Source organism: Nomia melanderi, chromosome 2 (assembly GCF_051020985.1).
Source record: "Nomia melanderi isolate GNS246 chromosome 2, iyNomMela1, whole genome shotgun sequence".
Lineage (NCBI taxonomy): Eukaryota > Metazoa > Arthropoda > Insecta > Hymenoptera > Halictidae > Nomia > Nomia melanderi.
Genome location: NC_135000.1, coordinates 4,971,191 through 4,988,366, shown reverse-complemented (window position 1 = coordinate 4,988,366; position 17,176 = coordinate 4,971,191). Strand labels below are relative to the sequence as shown.

The 17,176-nt window shown below is 38.6% G+C and overlaps 3 protein-coding genes across 4 annotated transcripts in view; 2 read left to right on the top strand and 1 right to left on the bottom strand.

The window, feature by feature from the left end:
- Positions 1 to 17,176, top strand: part of LOC143174274 (uncharacterized) — a 137,120-nt gene that overhangs the window by 30,859 nt on the left and 89,085 nt on the right. The gene's annotated exons all lie outside the window — the stretch shown is intronic.
- heph (polypyrimidine tract-binding protein 1 heph) overlaps positions 1 to 17,176 on the bottom strand; it is a 517,180-nt gene that overhangs the window by 431,093 nt on the left and 68,911 nt on the right. The window lies entirely within an intron of this gene.
- Positions 1,281 to 10,344, top strand: LOC116425836 (esterase FE4). Its single transcript, XM_031974027.2, has 9 exons — positions 1,281 to 1,722; positions 2,738 to 2,872; positions 4,463 to 4,631; positions 5,162 to 5,640; positions 6,106 to 6,274; positions 6,352 to 6,518; positions 7,593 to 7,740; positions 8,499 to 8,640; positions 9,639 to 10,344. Exons 1-9 carry the CDS (start codon positions 1,525 to 1,527, stop codon positions 9,931 to 9,933), a joined length of 1,902 nt encoding a protein of 633 aa, XP_031829887.2. The 5' UTR covers positions 1,281 to 1,524; the 3' UTR covers positions 9,934 to 10,344.

The window sequence follows — 17,176 nt, the reverse complement described above, 5'->3', positions numbered from 1 at the left end:
TAAGCAGATTCCATGTTTATCAGTTAGGTTCATTGGACACGACCGAACTTGCAAGCACCCTTCACCCTTACCCATCGGATGCGAGTTTGATAACGGGGAATTAAGTCTGGGGATTAGCAGTTTAACTTAACAAATTCGCCACTCGGTAAGTACCTGCGGCTTAACTTCGCCAGTTAATTCAATTACCGGCAAACGATTCCCGCGGCTTTAAAGTACGATCTCGCAGCTGGTTTTCAATTCCTGCGGTGTGGCTGAAAACCTAACCCCAGAAAGCACGTTCCAAGCTTTTTACACGGCCATTACAAACTTGACACAATTCAGTATGAAAATAATATTCATGCATTACTGTCAAACCGTACAGATATTGCAAGAAATACGACGAGAAAGTAGGGTATTATTTGGAATAGATATGAACAGTTTTACATATAATCCTCAGAGTAATTACAAGTCATTGCTGCTTTTGAGGTACTAAAGTCACGTTTGGTGTAACGTTGAACTTGAACATTGCTTTGATAAAGTTTAGGTCATGTTTAGTTATGAATAATATGTAGTTATTCGAATCTTTACCTAATTTTTAGAATTTTGGGTTTTAATTTATATGAATCGAGTGATTAGGTAATAATGACACTTGGTTCACTTCTTAGTTAGACCTGAACCAACCCTAGTTTCGTCTTTGATGCTTAGGACCCCAGATCCTAGAGACTTTTAGTTTCCAAATGAATCTATTCTAAATACAATTACACCTGCTCTATACTCAATCACACGTGCCATTTTTTTCATTTGCAATGATTCAAAATTTCACCAAATATATTCCACACTTAGCCTAGCCCAAGCACTCTAAACCTACAAAAATCTACTTTATCCCCAATCTAACTTTCAAATGGCACGTTCCTATTCTAGAAAATGAAAATATTATCACAAACCCTTGAGCCGTAAGTCTTTTACCTTATCACTAAGAGGAGTGACATTGAATACCACAAATTATATACCACTGATAGAAGCAAACATAGTTGCACCGACCTTTTTAAAAGCCGCAAACAATGCATCCATGATTCAACATTTCATCAACCTTCCATCGAACTAGTGACATCTATAAATTATTATACTAACCCGACTATCCACGCGGGCAAATCGACAAACCGATAAGCGACAAACAGATAAGCGAAGTCGCAGTAAAATGCACGAATCATATACACCGGCCATCGCCAACACTCCCACTACCGATTCTAATTATGCGACGCGAGACGCGCCGTTTGATCAGCCTTGTTGACACTTCAGCGACTGGTCACCTTCGATACCGCAACCAATCGTCGCGTAGGAAACAGAAATAATTGCCGTGGAAAGGATGGGGGCAGTCGGAACTAACGGACGACCGACTGAAACATCATCACCGCGGAACTCAGATGCACCGTGGTTCTGTGCGCGTTGACGTTATGCGGTTAGGAGCTTCATCATTTATTTGCGTACCGTTCCGATCACAGTATTTCGACAGTCGTCGCGAAAGAAACTGCCAATCGTCGCACGATGACTCGGTTTCGGTGTACGCTGCTAGTGTGCCTGTTCTTGGTGACTGTACATTGTCTGTGGGTGCGTGGCAGCTTGGTTCGCACAAGGTTCGGCAGGATTCGAGGCCTGTGGAGCAGGAGCACTAGGGGCAGGCTAGCTGCACACTACTTAGGAATCCCCTACGCGCAACCTCCTGTTGGTGAACTTAGGTTTAGGGTAATTTTTTTTGAAATTATTTCATTATTGCGTTTGAAACGTTGATTGAGGTTTATTTTGACGGGTTATAGGATATTTGTTTGAATTAGGTGTTGCTTTAATGGTTTATTCGTGGGCTTAGGTTTAGGGTAGTTTTCTTGAAATTATTTCATTATTGCGTTTGAAACGTTGATTGAGGTTTATTTTGATTATTTACCGGTTTTTTATAATTAAGTCTTGCTTTAATATTTTATCTACTGACATAAGTTTAGGGTAATCTTCTTGACAGTGTTTAGTTTTTATCTTAAAGCGTTTGAAAAGTCAAATATGGTTTATTTTTATTGCGTATAGGTCACTTTTAAAAATAAGTCTTGCTTTAATGTTTTATTTATCCGCTTAGATTTAGAATTATTTCTTTCTTTAATTGAATTTGTACTTTTTTTGTTGTAATACCTGACAAGTTAATTGAGGTTAACTTTGATTTTTGTTCACAGGATGTTCTTCTTTTAAATGTAGTCTTGTTTTAACATTTTATCTACTGATCAATCTCATTTGATTTAAAGTTTTATCCTTGTTCAAACATTTATTTCGCAATTGATGATCAATAGTTAAAGGTTTCTTAAGTAGTAATCGTTATCGAAGAATTTCTTTTGTAATTATTATTCCATAAATAATTATCAAATTTCTTTTTTACATAGTACCATCATTAACATGATTACTCATTAAATTAATCAGGTTTTACTAAATGCTATCCAATTGGTTACTTATAATAAATAATTCATCACAGATAATAAACTGCCACAAGTATTAACGTATTTCTGCAATTTATGTAAGTTCAACTTTTTCGTTATAATCAAAAAGTTGTAACTACTATGAGCTAATTTGAAAAATTAAAATACAATAATTTGTTTAAGATGTCCTAACATAGAATTCCATTTGAGAAGAGAAGTGCAGTGTACTCAGTGTGTTTTTCTATAGAATAAAATTCTACAAACTACTTCATAGAAAATATTTTATAAAATACACCGTGTTGTAGAGCCCACAACCATGGAATCATACATGGAACTCTACTTTCTACGCCATCAAAGATGGTCCCATGTGCACTCAACTAAACGACCAAGAAATCAAGGGCAGCGAGGACTGTCTATATTTAAACATTTTTGTACCTATAGTAAGTATTCCTCGCTACAATAATCCACCAATAATGCACTGATTCTTCACCAATATTTCCCAGACAATTTAATACTAAAATTACCAAGCAATTAAATCGACTTTTCGAAATTCCTCTATAGAAATTCCAATAGTACATCTATTGAGACTTCAATCGATTTACAATTCAATTTATGTACTGTTAACTCAAATTATGTAATAATTTCCTATCAGAACTGAACTCTACCAAATATATATTTAAAAATTTTAGAAAACCGTGTGACACACTTCGAGATATTAATAAAAACTAATAAAAATGGCTGCATTAACCACAGTTGCGAGTAATATCATATAATTCTTGTTCAGTATTAAAGCATAGATCGTTTCTTTCTCATTAATATCAAAAACAATATAATATTATTCAAATTCAAACTTTAATTCGACCCGTCCTAATGATATTCGAATTTAACGACGGCCCACTGATCTCGGATATTGAATCTCCATTATTTTACAATGATACGCGAATCCCTCGTAATCTCTTGCACGGAAGTTCAGCCGAAAGTTCTTTCCTGCGTAGCGTGGCTTAAGTATTCCGAAACGGGACACGGGCTCGATTGGATCGCAAGGTTCACGCGCGGTTTAATTAAATTTAAACGGTTCAAGGTGACGTTGTCATTCCTGAATTCCGTCACGGCGTTTCCGAATGGCCACGCTACGGGACGTTTGCCTGTCAAACACGGTAAACAGACATTTTACGAATGGAATCGTTGTGCAAGACTTGTTTAACCCTTTAACTATTGATATATCTTCACAAATATGTCTGTCTAAACGCAAAATAAAAAAAAAAGTTGCACAAATGCTGATACATTCATTCCTTATCTATGTGTGATGACTCATGTATATAAAACATAAACATAAACATTCTACACACTTGTTTCATCGACACAATCTCGATAAAATAAATAAAAATCAACAAGCGTCCCTCGTTTACGGCATAATTCATCAAATCGCTTATTGACGACGGATCTCACGAAAGTTTCGTACCGCCGTCTATTGACGACAGCCATAGTTAAAGGGTAAATAGAATTTAGTGTCGTTTTTAAAAAAAATAATCTGAAAAACATATATTTGCTTCGACTAGTACTGCCACTAAGAAAATGTGTAAAGGGTTAACCCTTTGTAGACGAATGTCGACATTTCGGCGAGATGAAATTTTCGTATTTGGAATACTAGGTTGCAAACGAATGATTTAATTACTTGAATAGCAACTGATCAGTGTACAGTTTCCTTTTCTTCTATTGTTTATGCATTTGATGTGTAATTTAGCTTCATATGTTGCAAGCTTAGTATACTTTAAACAGTCTCCGTCCGCAAAGGGTTAATTTTATATTCCTTTTGTTTCTGTGTCCACTAAGAATTTAAAAACAGCTTATCATCTAATTTGCTTATCTCTACTTTGTAGCCAGTTATTTGGCTAGTTACTGTAAGAAAAATGCCGGTATGGTTAGTGTTAAAGATATGGGATATACGAATGAACGAATTGGTAGCTGGGTTCCCCCATAAAACTCGGAATCTTCGAAAATTGCTTCGAAACATTGTAACGTCTCGTTAGATTTCAGACAAACAAGGAGTGCCGAATACTATTAAGCTTCCCGTCATGGTGTACGTGTACGGCGGGAAATACCTTTTTGGGAGCAGCAACAGCACTGAATTATCTCCCGAGTACTTGATGGATCAGAATGTCATTTTGGTCACGGTCAATTACCGAGTGAACATTATGGGTAACGGTTTTTACGTTAACACGTGCATTTATTCGTGGACGAGTTGCCTGTTCTAGTGGGAAAAAAGTCACTAGGAAGCTGATACAAAAATGTTTAATCGAAGTATTTATAACAGTCGTTACCTGATAAGTAAAATTATGTATCTCCATACAAATAGAAATTTGCATGTAGCAGTTCGAAGGAAGTATAATCGAAGGAAAATTACAATATTCCCTTGAAAATTCTATTAGCCTTTAAATATGTCAAAATCTTAGAATTGATTAAATTCCTATTTTATCTTTGAAGAATTATAATTCACGAGTAGCAATGATTGCATCTTCAAATTATCTATTACTTTCAATACTATATAACATTATTGATAATCTTCAAAGAGACAAAGTTCTTCAATCAAACAACTCATGTTTATTACGTTCGAGGCATCCCAAACAAATTCGAACTCTCGATTGTACTGTTCTCTTTCAATATTCAAACTTCTACGCGCTAGTAAAGATAACTTGTACTACCAAAATCGCAATCTTCGAATCTACCAGGGTTCTTCAGCATGGAGAACAAGATCGCGCCAGGCAATTACGGATTGAAGGATGTCGTAATGGCGTTGCGATGGGTGCAAGAGAACATCGACGTCTTCCAGGGTGATCCGAAGTCGGTGACCTTATGGGGTGAGAGTGCTGGAGCTTCCGTGACCCATGTGTTGGCTTACAGTCGAAAAACCGAAGGACTGTTCCACCGGTGCATCATACAAAGCGGATGTTTCTTCAACACATGGTCCCTGAATCGCAAAGGATGGATGCGGCAGACCTCGATAGAAACGGCCCGGCTGCTAAAATGTCTGCCTTGTAACAATAATGTTACGAGTACGATGAAATATCTGCCAAAATCAAATGAAACGAATGAACCGGAATACAGTGAAGTGATTCATGATGAGTTGAGTGAAAAAGAAGAGCACAAGATTTTGAGGTGCATGAGAACTAAGAGCGCGGAGGATATCGTCAAAATCTTACCACATTTCGTAAGATTAATTTATTTTTAATTAAGTCTGAGAAGTCTTTCGAATGTTTTGAGGAAGTTGAGATTGGTGATTGTTAGCGAATTCAAGTTTGTTTAAGTATTCTGTTTGGGGCAGGACGTTTAGATGTTTGATTCTGGGGGAATCATTGTTTTAACTTTTAATTCCTTGAAGTATGAACAGAGTTTTGGAATTAAAGTATGTTAGTGACAAAGTCTTCTGAATTATTTGAGGAAGTTAAATTGGCGATTGTTATTACATTCAAATTTGTTTAAATATTCTACTTAGGAAAGAAAATTTAAATGTTTAATTACAAGGGTATTATTTTGAGGATTTCAAGAGATTCTAATTCCAAATTTACAAACACTGTTTAAACTCCGAATTGCCTTTTTAGACATTGAATAATATTTTAGTTAGCCCTGGTGTTATCTTCTGTTATCCTGTTTGACGATTATTTTCACGAAACAGGATATTTGGAGGACTAATCCTTGCTGTCCTTTCGGGCCAGTTATTGAAGAGGAGTCAGAAGATGCTATTATAACCAGCGATCCCTACACACTTGTACGCAAGCGCCTGTTCAGAGATATACCAATGATACTTGGTATTACCAGGGATGAAGGGCTAGGAAAAACTATGGGTAACTTTCCGTACGCATCGAACTGAGGACTGTCATTTGTTTCCAAATTAAATATTCGAATTAAAACAACTGTGCAGATTTCGTCAACGAGCTAGGAGAACTGATTAACAATTTGGATGAATATTTACCACTCACACTCGAGTACCATCAAATTCTGCGCAACAGGTCTGCGTTCAACAAGGCTGTCGAAGAATTTTACTGGCAATCGAATGACACTGAGGCAGTCTGGAAGGGTATTACAAATGTAAATCCTTTCTTCTTTTTCTTTCAATTCTTCTCTTTCCTTCGATCTTCAAATTTATAAAATCAGAAATTTAAATACTTTCTATTTTTCCCTTGGGTGGATGGAATCTTTGAAATCAACCAAAGACTACATCCTTATCATCTTATTATTTTAATATGTTAAAGTTGTCAAAACTTTCTCAATATTAAATCCATCCTATTAATACCATCTTATTAAAAAGATAAATTTAAGAACAGTTCCCTTTACATTGAATAATTAAAATCTTCACCACGAGTCTGACAGTTGTTATAAGACAAGGGGTTGAAACAAATATTTTATCCATCGTCAAATGTTCTCTTCCATTAAAAACCAACGAAGGCACTTCCAGTCTGACAGTAATGCTCTCTTAAGTTCCACGAAATCTGCTCGGTTAAATTCCACTGCACCATCCCTACTCTTCGTCCACTACTCACTGTCTCGAGCTCGATATAACATGATCCCAGTAGACAGGGACAGAAAATGAATACAATGGGCAGAAACGGGATATACGCGGTCAAATATAAACATACAATAAAAAAAATGCAATTGCAATAATTTTAACCTTACCTTTTCAATCCTATTACCGATGGAACGTCGAGATTCTTCCCATTAAAATGAGTCCAAACACGACGTAAATCGGTCCAGTTTTATCGATTCCATGGAAACGGACCTTTAATTCCGTTAATTACATTAACTCAGTAAAACTAGTCCGATCCCCATCGTGTTTGGGCTCATTTTAATCGCAGCAATCTCAGAAATCCACTGGCACTACATTTGAGAAGATAAAGTTAAAATGATTGCAACTGAAATGTTCTTCATTGAATGTTTCCATTTAACGCGAGCACCCTCGCTTTGAAGTCCCGTATCTCGACCCTCGATTTTTAACAACTACGCCTACCTCGCTCCCAATCACTACATCGATGCCCTACCTTTGTCGGGCAGTGCTCGAGTCAATTCCTGGAAGCAAATAGCTTCCTCCTGTTTGTCCTGCTCGATTAAATTCCACCGTTGGGACCCAAAATCGTGAAATTTAAGCGAGCATTACGTGCCGTGCAGGCAACGGGCGACGCGGCGATAGTATATCCGATGTATCAAACACTGACCTACCAATCGGCCGTCATGAATTCGAGCCTCTACTTTTACTACTTCGACTACGAAGGCACGTTCACATCGACGTTCGGCTGGGGCACGCCGATACGTTACGGTGAGTGAAATTGATTGCTTGCCATTATACTTCGAGATACCGACTCATTTATCATCCCGGCGAATTTCGACGGATAGAACATTCTTAATTAATATTTAATAGATTGCCTTTTCGTCCGGTCAACTCGCCACCTCCGCAGACGTTTTAATTAGTTCCCGAAACTGCGTAAATATTGCCTCGGATTTAATTGAGGTGTCGGCCGGCGAAAATAATCCCGATAGTTCACCGCGTTTCATTCTCTTAACCGTTCGAGTCCCACCAGTTTTTCCAGAAGCCCGATCGAAAAATGTCAAGCGGCGTGATCGCTTCTTTCGTTTCAATTCAGAAACTGAATTACGCTTGTCTATTTTTGGAAAAACAAATTTTAAACAGTGCGATCGTTACATTTTTCCAGTTCTAAGCGGGTAATAATAGAAATAGAAACGAATAATTTGAAGGAAAAGAAATAAGTAAGCTTCATCTGATTCGACCGATAGACTGACACTTTTAGGCAGTGTGTCATTAGTGACTGATGCTTCTGAATGACTAGAAAACAATCGTGACATACAAGACAACCGATGTGAAATGAAAATGTTTAGTAACGTAACTAAGTTGATAATAGTATAATGCAAACGTTGTAACGTCAAATAATTAATAATTGTACCTGCTTTTCTTTGCTACAAAAAAAGCTTTACGGAAAAACGCTTAAGATTTAAGCTTTAACGTGTTAAACCGTCGCCGTCCATTGTCTTCGGTAAATATGGAAAAATGTTGCGCAGGAGTCGCTCACGGTGACGACCTAAACTACTTGATGCCGCTGTGGAACAAAGAGTTCAGCAATTTCATGTTGCACAACAACGAATCCGACATCACTATGATCAACATTATGACCGAGATGTGGGCCAGTTTCGCGACCACAGGGTAAACATTGATATTTCATGATCAACCCCTTCATTCAGTAAACACATTCCGCACTGGTAACCAGAGATCCCGTTTTTATATAAACACTTAGCTATGAAACTTTGCTAATTACCGCAGCATTTAACACTAAAACTACTGGACAGGTCAATTTGACCCACTTCAGAATGTTGATTCTGCAGGTACTTAAATGGTGAAGGCGTTTTGCGAAAGATTTTCAATTAAAATCGTGTATTTGCAGAGATACAAGGCTACGAGGCTCTTCGAATCTCAAGAAACATGTCCTAATTTTTATAAACAGTTGGAAATAAGTCACTCTGATTGCTCGGTAGTTTTAGTGTTAAAAGAATATTAAATTTGATTCGAATTGATTATCTATTTAAAATATATTACATAACAATGTATTTGAGTGTCTCTATATATAGTGATACAAGTTCATCTCACTGAAAATCGTTATCCACAATTCAGTTCTTTGAAAATTACCCGGTACGCAATGTGTTAATTTTATCGTTAATCTATTCGATCTACTACTATCTCATTTCCAATGAACCCCTTAACCCCTTGGCCTATGATTTCTTTCTACTTTCTTTTTGCTACTTTGTTATTAATAATTTATTGGAAAAAGAGAAAAATTCTAAGCATACGTTATGCCTATATTTCCTTTTAAGTATAATAATTGATTACAGGGGAATAATATTTACTTTGAATTCGAATGAACTGAATAATACATACATTTGTTGATTCATGTAGAAAATCTTCACCACGAGTCTCACTCGTTGTTGTAGGGCAAGGGGTTAAGACACTTTCTCACCTAAAATCCAAGCTCCCAAACAGATAATTTGATTGCTTGAATAATTCCTCTTTCTGGGTACTTAATCATTCGACGTATAATTTATTTTCTATAAAAACTGAATTCCTAGTACTCTCTTTTGCTTCATCTCTATTATTCCCATAAACCACTGCTTCATTTCCTTAAAACATTCGTGTATTGACACCAACAGAGTCCCACGCGCTTGGAGAGTGACTCCTTGGCCAGACTACAGAGATGCCCACCAGTTCCTTCAAATCGGAGTAGGAAAGGAGCCGGATATCGTCGTGACAAGTGACTTCCTATCGGAAAGAATGAGATTCTGGGACGAAGTGATAGCGAACTTCACGGTCCTGGCACCGTATCTCTTAGACAGCGAAGAACTGCCAGCAGTAGTAGAAGAGCAACGAAATTCCGGGACACTGAGGAATCCCAATACCGCGATAATTCTCTTGTTAATACTGTTGCCACTCGTATTTCGTAAGTAATCAAAGATTGATACCGTATTTTACCAGTAAACAACCGATGATCGCTTTGCGCAGCAATTATCAGTTGTTTATTGGGAAAATACGCTGAAAATCTACCCGTTGATCATTTATTCAATACGACTCGCGTGTCTTTCGCTTGCCCAGCTCGTCTCCGGTGGGACCAACGATGTATACCCTATTTTTCTGATAAATAATATTAATAATTGCTGCGCGAAGCGATTATCGGTTGTTTATCGGGAAAATATGGTATAAATCTTTGGTTACTTACGAAAGACGTGCTGGCCAGACGAAAGACGCACGGCTCGTGTTGAATAAGTGAACAGCGGGTAGATTATCAGCGGCGGGATCTCCCAGAGGGCTGTCCCCCGTGTTCTAATAAGACGGAGCTAATAAACGAAAAGCATAATGGAATCCGCTGGAAATTAAGTTCACCGTGTGGGAGAGTTAACGCGTGCATAAAATATGCAGCCGGCCAGCTACCGAGTGGGCCGTCGCGCTGGGGGAAATTAATCATCCGGCCTGGGTAGCCAGTGTTTGTCTTCTTCCCGTTTCCGGCTGCGTATCGCGCCGAGGAGAGAAGCTGCCGCAGAGAAATCTCGGCCCAAGATGCAATGACTATGCAACGAGGACGAATTGAAGGGAAAGGCTACCGTTTTCTTACGTGCATCTGGCTTGGCTGAAAAGGATTCGCTGGGGAAGATGATGACTCTGGGGTTTGTGTATTATTTCATCTGCCTTGGTTTTATCTAGCATGGATTTAGATAATTTGAACGTTTAGTTGCTGAACATGTATCTAAGCTAAAGTTGTGTAACTTGCATCTGTTACTACTACTTACTGAGTGTTTCATTTGCCTTTGTTCAGCTTAGAATGCTGCTAATTTTATTTTGATTTATTTGGGCTTGTTTGAGTTAGGGTCCATCTAACTTGGATCTATTTAACTTGGGACTCTACTAATTTTGTTTTGATTAACTTCGGCCTGTATAACTTAAAGTCCATCTGACTTGGATTCCTCTAACTTAGGACTCTACTAATTTGGTTTTAATTGACTTGGACGTGTCTAAGTTAGGGTCCATCTAATTTGGATTCATCTAACTTAGGACCTATTTAACATAGGATTCACCTAATTTATGATTCATCTAATCTAAGACTCGTCTAATTTAGAATTCATTTAACTTTGAATCTACCTAATTCAGAAACCGTCTAATTTGGACTTGCCTAACTTAGGAACCACCTAATTTGGATTATTCTAATTTAGTAACCACCCAGTTTGGATTATTCTAACTTAGCAACCACCTAATTTGGATTATTCTAACGTAAGGTCCAACTAATTTATGATCCATATAATTTACTACCCACCCAACTCAGTATCAACCTACCTGGATCCACATAGTTGCGACCCAACTCAAATCTCATTGAGACCGACAGAATAAATTGCTCCCCACGCATCTAGTAATTAAACGTCGGCCGGATAACCGTTCGATGAAAGGCGAGTGCTCCGTTATCGAAACGTTCTCGCAGTATTACGTTTCCGATGAAAAGAAGAGCAACTTATCCCCCGGCGTTCCGACGATCGCCATTGTTTTGCGAGACGTTTCATTCAACGCCTTCGCCGAGAAAATGATTAATAACGGAACAAAGGCGGGAACCACGATCCGCTTTAAACGATGCACCGCGTTCGCTGTTCGCCAGACTTCGGGAAGTATAACGTTGCTTCCTCATTCGAAAATTGATAGAAATTAGAAGGAACGCTCGAGGGAAGACAACGTTCTATATTAATTTAGTTTGAGCTACCTCAGAAACAAAATTCGAATTATATTTCATTATATTTAATATTTTCCATGGATTTTCTTTGATTGCGTTCTCTTCCCAATAAACTTCTTACCCACTTCATTCTACAATTCATCTCGTAAAATTTTCCTCTCGCGTTTTTAATACTTTTCATATCCTTTATGCTTTCCGTCCATTGTCTGACCTGCTACAATCTCGTTCTACCGCGTTCCTGGTCGATTCCATTGTATGACTTATTTTTTAGTATTTTTTCCCTTTAGTTACAATATTTCTCGTGTCTTTCATGCTTCCCTTCCATTGTCCGGCCTAATACATTCTCTTTCCGCTAAATTCCCCGTTCGTTCTATTGTATAATATATACAATTCACTGTTCTTCGCAGTTTTAATGTAATACCGTTATATTTTACAATGTAACACGTTCCTTGCACGTAGCAAACGAATTTTTGCTGTTGCTTGCGCGGCAATCGCCGGTTTTCCGAGTTTCGAACCCGTGGAATGCGGACGCCGACCGTGTCCCGTGATAATGAGATATTCGTGGACCCGGTGAACATCGCCGGAACACAAGCCGGCCCGTGTAATTGGGGAAAACCCGGGAAAATCGAAGTGTGTTCTCGATGAACAACTTGTTTCCTTCCATAATCATTTTTGAGCGTGCTGCGCAACCTAACGCTACCAGCTAGTAACATACAAGCTTGTTATCAGAACACACCGGCTTGATATTACGAAAAAAACGATATTTTAAAAATACATACCTGATCAATTTCAATCTTAACACACGATCTAATTAAATTAATTGACAAATTTTAAGATCCTTGATACAGAGTTTCTGTAAACCTTAAAAAAAATAGACCAATCGAGGTTGATACATTGATTTTATGTATTCTGTTACTACATTTCGTATATAATCAAATAAACATCAATTTATAAGGTTTAACAATTTCTCGAGGATTTTTTAAGTATCGACAACTTTCCGCAAAGAAAGGTTAAATAGTACTCTGAAATATTAAATGTTATGGAAAACGAAAACTATGCATTAATGTCTTATTACTTAAATAGATCAACTGTTTCTTCGCAATACTGTATTCTAAATATGAAAATTCACCAAAACGAAGACATTCGTCTTCAAAAGGTTAACGAGGATTTTTCAAAGTGTCGAAAATGTTTCCCAAAGAAAGTTAAATTGTTCATTGAAATCTCAACCACCATAGAAAATGAACACTACGCATTAATCTCATATTACTCGAACAGATTAACTGTTGTTTCACATTATCGTATTCTAAATATGAAAATTCACCAAAACGAAGACATTCGTCCTCAAAGGGTAAACCGTATCGTCCAACGCGAGAAAAATCGCCTGTAATACCGTAACAAAATGAAAGCTGCCCGAAATTACAATGAAAACGTTGATGACGTTCAAAGAGCGTATAACAAAGGCGGACACCGTGTCGTGTTTTTCGAGCTCCAGCTAAGAGACAAAGCGGACCTCTGGCAAAGCAGTAGATGGCAGGACACTGCTGGTCAGAGAGGAAAAACAACTGCGGACCGGATACTTGAAACGAAACAACGGGGCGACGAGGGGCTGCGGAGAGAACCGCGGCAGCCCCCGGTTGATCGACGATTTGCATAGACAAATAAGTTCGGGTCCTGATGAGCCGCGTCGCCGGTATTTACCTAGCAGTCGAATAATCGTTTTCGGAGCGATTTCGAACTACGTGTTGAAATGTGCAAGTGCAAACACGCCGGGGCCCCGAGTGCCTTTCGAATTCATTTACGCTCAATTCGCGCCCGACAGTGTCGATTTCCAGTGGGCGACGGGCTTCAGATGGTGGACCGGCCGCGCCGGAATTCCCCTGTCTACACGGCGACCTGTAATGGCGAAGTTTGCGACCAGTTTTGAGCACTCGCCACGCAAATGGCTTGTCGAGGGTCGGACATGTGTCTTCGGTTAATTAAATTTCTTACAAGGTACTAGAGTATATTTGGAGACGTTTAGAGCTTAGAGGATCGTCTATCTTTGTGTACTTTTTCTGGTGTATCTGTTGGGGATATGATATTGGAAATATGACTGTTACGGAATTGGTGACAAGAGATAGCATTTTTTGTTTTATGATTGTTGTAGGTTAGTCTGATAAGTGATGCTTAGATGTAGAATTGATATGAACTTCACTTTGAGGCTCTAGGCCTAGGTTTGGATGGAGGTTTAATGATTACTTAGATTTAGATTTGGACAGTGAGGAGCTAACTTTGTAGATTCCTTAAACCTAGGTTTAGACCGAGCTTTACTGATTACTTAGACCTAAATTTAGACATTGCCTAGACCTAACTTTGTAGATTCTTTAGACCTAGGTTCACACCTAGCTTTACTGATTACCTAGACCTAGATCTGAACATTACCTGGATCAAACTTTTGAAATTGCGTAGACCTAACTTTGAAGATCACCTACACCTAATTATAAAGAATCTTTACACTTAAACTTAGACCTAGATGTAGACATTGCCTGGACTCAACTTTAAACGTTGTCTAGACCAAGCTTTAGACATTGCCTACACCCAACTTTGAAGATTATCTGCATCTAACTATAAAGAATCCTAACACTCAAACTTAGACCCAACTTCAGAAATTACCCAGTCTTAACCTCAAACCCACCTTTAACGCCCAAACTTGCCCTTATCTTACCAGATCTCCATAACCCACAAAACAAACCACCCAAAACGATGCACGAACCAGAAACAGTAACCGCAAAAATTCTTCAGAAATTGAAGTAAAACATCTCCATCCCTTAATCTTACAATATCATCACTCGCCCTCGTCACGTCCCTAATCGCATCCGTCTCGCGAGCAACGAAATTTAACGTCACCTCGGACCAGACCCTATCCAGAACGGCTCCTATAATTTCCACCGTGCTGTCCTGTCTATGGAAGCTCACGGGACGGTGGTTCGTCCGTCGGCCAGGCATTGTCGGCCGTGTAACGAGGGACAATTTTTGCGGGGCTGAACAATATGTCGCATTAGCGTATTGTGCCCTGCGGGGGTGGGCCGTTCCGCGGCGCGCTCGTTCTGTCATGCGACACGACGATATCGTAATCGATGCTGGCCCGATTTCCATTTCCCGCGGACGCCGGCCGGGGCGCAGGGCGGCGGGGGTGGAAATGCAGACGCCGAGGATCCACGGTGTGCACTTTTGCCCCGGACCGGAGTCATTATCGTGGCAAGTCGACCGACAATGTGACCGAGACGCGTGAACGTGTCCGGAATTCGTGGGAACCGCGTCGGCATACACTTCGTGGTTGCCATTCCTGGCGTCGCTCGGCGATTTCGACGCTGTCGGTCATGAAATAAATATTTTCCGACCCCCCAAGCCCCACTGGCTCTTCGTGATGGATTAGGAGTCTGGATACTGAGCAATCGCTTGAGAAAGTGGAACCGGTGCTTAACCCCTTGTCCCATAACAACGAGTGAGACTCGTGATGAAGATTTTCTGCATGATTCAACAAACATATATATTACTCGGTTCATTCGAATTCAAAGTAAATATTATTCTTCTGTAATCAACTATTATACTTAAATGGAGATATAGGCGTAACATATGTTTAGAATTTTTCTCTTTTTCCAATAAATTATTAACACTAGGTTTACGGGCATTTGTTGTACACTTCATTCTATTATTTCCAAAAGAATTGATGCTCGTTTATTTAAATTGTGGAAACTGGAGATTTAATAGTAGGTAATTGGGGTACATGTCAGTGTGATCGCATCAATCAAAATCGGCGTAAATATTTACAAAATAATATTTCTAAAATCCAATATGCGTCGGTTTGACGCGTTCCGTAAACTTAGTGTTAATGACAAAGTAGCTGTATCGATCAGAGTTCAGAAAGAAATCATAGGCCAAGGGGTTAACACGTTGAATTTCATGGGGGTTATCGGTGACACCTGGTCTAATCGAATAATTACGATTCAGTGAATTAAGCGATGATTATCTGCGAACAGTTTTATATTACAGATAATGCTAATGCTGCGATGTTTGGCAAGATAAACGTGCAATAGTAAAATGATTCAGTGAAATAATTTGTTACTATAGCTTTTACATTTTGTGTATTTTTCTAAAAATACATGATAATACACAAAAAAATATTCGAAGGGTTAAGATCTTTCCTTACGGGGATAGCAAGATCAGTGGAAATAGGAACAGTTCACTATCTAAAGAATTCTATTTGCCAATCGTAAGTGAATACCGAAGCCGCTCACATATTTAGACAGTAAAGTCATGCGTAATACTTTATAGCCATTGTAAAACCAGTATGTTTCGTAACACGCGATTACGTCGTGATCCATCGATTCGTCTGACTATCGCTGGAATTACCAGTCTATTAATTGCGCCCCGACAACAGGTACGTTAGAATAGTCTACCTGAATCATTATATCCTACTATAAACAACAATATTCCCATACTTACACTATTACCGCTTCGAGAATATTTTCCTCAACCAATATTGATTATTTTATGACGAAATATCAATACATTATATAAAATGTAATATTGAACTCTAAATTTTATAATTTCGTTCGGTGAAATGAAATGGCAACTGAAAGGCGTCTCTCGAGTAAAGATTTAATAAAATATTACTTTAACTAAAAAATCTAAAAACAAATTTCCTCTTACACAGCATTTACTGTGTTCAAAAATTATCTACATTCTTCAGAATATTTATTTATAACATTCGTTTCACAGTACATAGCTCTATTCGAAAGAATAAAATCCAAAAAGTAATCTTTTATAAAACACGTTTCACTACTTAACGAGAATGAAAATTCTCAGTGAAATATTATTTCACTTTGAAATTCTCTATTTCTTCATTTCTACATTTTATTTTCTTGTCTATTTCGCTTATTTTATCTTGCACCATTATCTACCTTATGTTTATCTACTTTATTTCCTTATCCACTTTGCGTCTAAATAATTTACGTCTCGATCTACTTCTCTTCTAGACGCTCCATTCCTAAATACTCTGAATTTCCCGGAACAAACAAGGGATCACTGACTGCCAATAGCGTACCCCGACCTTTTCCGCGCGTTATAGTTAGCCGGGCCGCAGAATCCTCGATCAATACCCCGAAAGGGGAATCTATTTAAAAGTATTCCGTGCAGAAATGCGATCACGCAATCCGTCTATTCCGAACGCGACGTCATCGATGATCGATACGCAGGAAAGCCGATTAATCGGCTCGAGACCAGCACAGACGACGTCTTAAGTCGCCCCTGACTCATGGGAAACGCACGGGGCTTGGATCGTTACCGCGTAATCCGCCGCGTTCCTGGATGCACTTGGATGCACCGAGATCTCACTATGAGAAAATGAATATTTGAAAATCTACAGGAGTCTCATTTGGATATCACGCGTTTAGTTTTCCCATTGGATGTTCCGTATGACGACCATGAAATTTAACTTCA

Coding starts and splice junctions, on each gene's coding strand:
- LOC116425836 (XM_031974027.2), top strand. CDS start 1,525: ATGACTCGGTTTCGGTGTACGCTGCTAGTGTGCCTGTTCTTGGTGACT. Junction 1,723..2,737: donor TTGGTGAACTTAGGTTTAGG/GTAATTTTTTTT, acceptor ACCGTGTTGTAG/AGCCCACAACCATGGAATCA. Junction 4,632..5,161: donor TTACCGAGTGAACATTATGG/GTAACGGTTTTT, acceptor CGAATCTACCAG/GGTTCTTCAGCATGGAGAAC.